Below are 5,993 nucleotides of genomic sequence, written 5' to 3'. Positions count from 1 at the left end.
GATAGTCGTATGGCATACAAAATAGACAGCTGTACAATATGTTACAGTTGGTCGTTGGTGTCAAGTGTATATCGAGTTCATTGAGGAGAAAGTATACAATGTATTAATTAAATTTGAATTCAATGATAAACCATTTGTATATAAAAAAACGATTCTGAGCGAAGGCGGTGTGTCAGCTTATGTCAAAAAGTATATGAGTATATGTTATGAAATTAATGCTATTAAAGTAATTTATTTTACTATTGTCTACTTAGTAGTACTTACAATACATTTTAGCTGAAAATATTGTAAATTTCATGTATTAGGAATTTATTCATTTATTACTTGTACTCGTATTTATAATTTTAGACTTTTTTAATTAATTTACTTTTCCTACTAGGGTACCTTCTTCGTCTGGACTTTTTTCCTCGAGATTTTTCAGCGATTCCTTGCAGTATAATCCTACAGATTATACTATAATAATTTATGGCTAATGCTAAAGTGCATCATGTAATGATCTATATGAAAATTCATAAAATATAGTTTGTTTAAAAAATACAGTTTATTCTGGGATGGTCGTAAGTAGGCAGAAAAAAGTCCGAAGAAAAAAGATCAGAAAAAAATTAATTACAAATGTCAACACATGTACCTCTTCTTTACTAATAATCCATAAATTATTATAGCAATTATAGGCAATCTTATATTCAGGGACTCAATTAATAATACATATAACGTATGATGACGAAAATAATGTCATAAATTGTATTTTGTTATAGGTAGGTACACACGAAATGGTAATTAATAATTAGAAGTATGAGTGCTATTTGATTTTTTTTCTTGGCTTTTTTCCGTGATTTATGGCCGTATAGTGATATTAGTATATAGGATGGCCGAGGTAGAGACGTATTCGTGATTTTGTTTGTTGTAGAAATAATTGTGTCGTTCAGAATATCGTGTACAATAGTGGCTGATCGCTGATGGGAGGGTAGTATTTCGTATAATCTAAACAGCCGACAGCTGCCGGCACGAAAAACTACATGGTTTATTATGTAAGTAACGTATTTTTTTTTTTTGTTCGTCTTCAAATCGTCAGAACAGCTGCTATACCTAAAGGTACAATGCACTTTTTATATAGTAGGCTTTATAATAATACCTATAATACTTATATAATTATATAATATACACAATCCACAGTGTTAGTGAACGCTATTCATCTCGAACGCGGCATTGTACATTTAAACCGCCCCTCAAGCATTTTATAAAATAACATTTAAGCGTTTTTTGCCCTCAACAGCTGAACGTACGAGACGGCTGCATCACCACATTTACCCACATGATACAACTGCGAACTAAATAATATAATATATAGGCGTGATCTCGTATAGGTATTATATTATTATTATTTATTATGTACAAATGGACAGGTGTGTTTTTCTTTTACATGTAGGTACACAGCTTATTTAAGGTTTGGGAGTTATCCATGCTTCCATATTTTGTCTGTTTACAAAATTCTTAAAATTTCTAAATTATGGAAATTGTTTTTGTTTGAAAGCCCAAGTTTGTATGATTTTAATATATTATTAACATTTTAAAATATCAAAAACCATACTTAAAATTAAAAGAATTGATTATTTATGAATTCATAATAATTTACTTAACCTAATAAAACTTAGATATGTATTGTTCAATAAGATAATTTTTTGATTGATAATATTTAGAATTCTTATAGAGTTAAAAAAAAATATTGATTAATATTTTATGGGTAGTTCGTAGTTCCTAACCAAGGTTATCAAATAATTATTTTAATAAAAATATTGAAAAAAATATTTAGCTGGGAGTATAATATCGAAATGATCTAATGATCAACTTCGAGGTAAGTTCCTGGAAGCAAATTCGATTTAGTTAGTAATTTTGTGAGTCAAAAATAGAAATTTCCGGTAATCGGTCAAAATATCCAAGGACAAAATATCCACGGACAAAATATCCAAACCAAAATATCCAAGGACAAAATATCCAACGGTCAAAATATCCAACGGTCAAAATATCCAAATCTTGAAATGACAAATATTAATAATATACGACAATACTAAAAAATATGTATTATTAATAATTTTTTTTTTTTTTTTTATTAGCTATCGGTATAAATCATTATAGCTCAACAATTACAATTTTATTAATAAATTTATATTGTGATGTTTATATACATATGTACTATAATATATAACATATAATACTAACATATAATAATAATTGTATTTTAACCTGGAAATTTCACGTACCTACCTAGCTTATCGTTTAAATTATCGACAAGATTAGTGTGGGATTATTATTTATTAGATTTTGTTATATCGTACCTATAGTAGTATTAGTATACTACATTACTATCTTTATTTAGTGTCCGGTTTTCAAACTCCGACAAATTACAGTTATCGTTACGTATAAATCTATCATATGTCTTCATCGTCGTCAAGCGTCAACGTCTTTCGGTTTCCGTGTTAACGACTTAACGTAGTGAAGTGCAGTTTATAAATTTATTAAAAATTAATTATAAATGGAAGTAACGAGATCGAACAAAGGTGGTTTAAAAGCCATATTTGAAGGGCACATGTATACTGTAAAATATATAGGTATCAAAAACATGTCATGGCGCTGCGTGAAATCAAATTTATTGAAATGTCCAGGAATATTAAAATCTGAATTGGACTATTCTGAACCACACGTCATCACACGTCATCTGATCACATGTGCCAAAAACACAGGGAAAATTAATGTCACAAAATGTGTGAATGAAATGCTCCAACTTGCAAAACAACACGAAAAAAAGCCAGGACAAATTTTTTCAGAAGTGGTAGCAAAAGTGGACCGTGACACAAAAGCTCTGATGCCAGCCGAAGAAACCGTAAAAAGACGATTAAGGAGACAAAAATCGAAAAACAATCCAATTAATCCTAACCATCTTAATCAATTAGTTATTGAGAATGATTGGTGTTATTTGGATGACAAATTAACACGATTTTTGTTGCACGATAACGGAATTGACGAAACTGAACGGATAATTGTTTTTGCAACAGATAATTGTTTAAAATATTTAACTGAAGCTTCTATCTGGTATATGGACGGAAATTTTTCAATGGCTCCACTAATATTCCAACAACTCTACGTCATTCGTGTTAAAGTACATAGTGTTTTAATAACAGCCGCTTTTATTTTACTTAAAAATAAAACAGAAACGAGTTACGAAGAAATGCTTAAAATCATAATACATAAATGTGCTGAAAGAAATTTGTTTCCGGATCCACAAATAATTAATGTGGACTTTGAAAAAGCAGTAATCAATGCTATAAAAACTGTTATTGGAGAAGATGTACAAATCCAAGGATGCTTTTTCCATCTCTGTCAAAGTACACACAGAAAAATACAACAGTTAGGTCTTGAACAATTGTAAAGGTCAAATGAAGAGTTTGCCCATTTTTGTGGCATGTTAGACAGCCTGGCGTTTTTACCAATAAATGATATTAATACAGGTAACTAGATAAAACTTAAAATATCATTGTATTAGAAAAACGGTTCTGAGCGAAGACATTGTGTGTATATAAAATATAACGATATACTCTAAAAGTTTCATATACCAACAAATAATATCTTAAAATTATAACAAAAAAACCAATATCGTAATTTAATTTTGTGCAAAGTAGTATGTAGATACACTTTAACATAGTACTTTAAAAAATTAAAACTTCAAATGTCTATAAATAGCTTGTTTTTTTCAAGGCTTAACCTATTTAAAAAGTGTCATGCCTGAAGAAGCTACAGATTTGGTCGAGTATTTTGAGCGCACATATATAGGGGCGTATAGAAGAGTTGGGAACGGGCAATCGGAGACACGAATAAAATTGCGAAAAACATCTCCTAATTTTCCACCATCTGTCTGGAATGTAAGAGACGCAACATTAAACAACGGAGATCGGACTAACAATATATGTGAGGGATGGAATAATCGGTTTTCAAACTTAGTAAGTACATTTTTATTATTAGGTATTAAAATTCAATTATTCAATATAATTTATTTAATATTTATTTAGGTGAATCACAAGCATCCGACAATTTGGACATTGATTACAAAGATGAGGCATAAAAATGCAGCAGACGAAACTAAAGTCGCACAGCGTCAACTGGGTACCATTGGACCAACGAAAAAAAAAATGAAACATAATAACATATTAAAAAATATTTGCCAAGAATATGATGATGGTAGTAGAAACATTGAAAATTTTTTGAACGCTATTTCTTATTTTATTAGAAAATAAAATTGTATATTTTTTAAAACGCTTTTCTAAATTTTTAGAAAATAGTGTAGGTATAGTGATTTTTTAGATAAAATTATTTTGCGATATTATTACTATACCGTAATAATAACGTAATTTATATATTATATAATACATTTATACTTATATTATTATTATATATTATATTTTTATAATTAAATAATTTGGTATTTGAACTTTTTGATTAGTAAGTACTTAAAGTTTAATCTACTTATTCACGGAAAAACTGATACATTTGGATATTTTGTCCATGGATATTTTGACCGTTAGATATTTTGTCCTTGGATATTTTGGTTTGGATATTTTATCCGTGGATATTTTGTCCTTGGATATTTTGTCCTAGAATCGAAATTTCCCAGTACTTTTTACAATAACCATGGGGAAAATCCTATGATTTTAAAACCAATATCTACACTCAATTCTCTGCTTAAAATCTTAAATAAAAGAATGTACCTACAAATAATTAATATGCAAACAATTTTTCGAATACACAATTTTCCTAAAATATGAGTAAGCTATGTATTTTATTTTATCATTTCACAAAATAAATTTATATCTTACCCAAAATAATCTGCAGATATTACAAAAATACATGCAAATACAATAAATACGCCGAACCCTACTGTTAGGTACCTATATATAATATATATATATATATATATACATAAGTAGTTTTGTGACCTGAACGTTCAAACTCGAACACTATAACGCCGTTTATAAAAATATAATATAATAGGTATATATCACCGGCAATATGGAAAATTCAGAATTTTCAGTATTTTGAAAAGTGTCTAGGCATTATGTGTACTGCTGACCCATTTTAGGCAATTTAAATAAAACATATGATTTTCAATATTATTTTATATATAACCTAGGATTTTTATAAAATACCAATTTTTTTTTAGGCAAAGTAAAAAACAATTTGTCATAATATGTTAATATTATATTAAGATTCTTATAATTATTATATATTATTACTCACATGACAAAATTTAATTTGTATCTATTATTATATTTTTATACATAGGTATTGCTATATTATTAATATATTGTTACATTAAGTACTAATGTACTATTATTTACACATTTTACTTAAACTACAAGCTACTTATTACAATATGTTGTAGAAAAATGGCATTCTGAAGTACATAAAACATTATTTTTAAGGCAAATGCACTTTTTATTTTGACACTTGGTCTCACAAACACATTTTAAAAATCCTTGGCTAGTTCCTGTCGACTGTTTTTAACGCCACTTCTGTGTCGGTTGGAACCTCGTAAATTTTTAAAAAATATGAGTGGTAGTAGTAGGTATAGGCTGATAGACTATCTTTGGTACACACAATTTTTTATAGATTTAGTAAATAAATATTTAAATAATCTATTGTTTTGTGAAGGTAACTAATTCATTTTATTATTTGACATTTGTTTAATAATTATTGTTGTCTAATTAATTTAAACTTGTGATGATGATCCATTTAATAATTTCATATTAGGTCAGTACGTTTATAAACATATAAATTAGGTAGTAGACAGGGTTGGGTAGTATTTTCAATAGAAGTATCTTAAGTACAATTGTATCTTGTATCTTATATCTCAATACAATTAGGTATATGAAATATGAAGTATAGAGTATCTTGTATCTTAGGTTAGGTTAGTTAATAGTTAATACATTTTCGGTCAATATATC

The 5,993-nt window shown here is 27.9% G+C and overlaps 2 protein-coding genes across 2 annotated transcripts; both read left to right on the top strand.

Moving 5' to 3' along the window:
• Window positions 1-2,179: 2,179 nt before the first annotated feature.
• Window positions 2,180-3,424, top strand: LOC111040954. Its single transcript, XM_022325048.1, has one exon. The coding sequence runs from the start codon at window positions 2,531-2,533 to the stop codon at window positions 3,422-3,424; it is 894 nt and encodes a 297-aa protein (XP_022180740.1). The 5' UTR covers window positions 2,180-2,530.
• A 250-nt stretch (window positions 3,425-3,674) lies between these two features.
• On the top strand, window positions 3,675-4,175 carry LOC111040950 (the record flags this gene model as incomplete). Its single annotated transcript, XM_022325046.1, has 2 exons — window positions 3,675-3,992; window positions 4,062-4,175. Coding segments are annotated over exons 1-2 (333 nt in total), but the record flags the coding sequence as incomplete, so codon positions are not given.
• Window positions 4,176-5,993: the final 1,818 nt, after the last annotated feature.

This window comes from Myzus persicae, unplaced genomic scaffold (assembly GCF_001856785.1).
Source record: "Myzus persicae strain clone G006 unplaced genomic scaffold, MPER_G0061.0, whole genome shotgun sequence".
In the NCBI taxonomy this organism is placed as follows: Eukaryota; Metazoa; Arthropoda; class Insecta; order Hemiptera; family Aphididae; genus Myzus; species Myzus persicae.
Note: the sequence above shows the minus strand (reverse complement) of the source record. Positions and strands in the feature narration are given on the sequence as shown.

What these genes read in the sequence shown, in the direction of transcription:
- LOC111040954 (XM_022325048.1), top strand. Translation starts at nt 2,531, where the DNA reads ATGGAAGTAACGAGATCGAACAAAGGTGGTTTAAAAGCCATATTTGAA.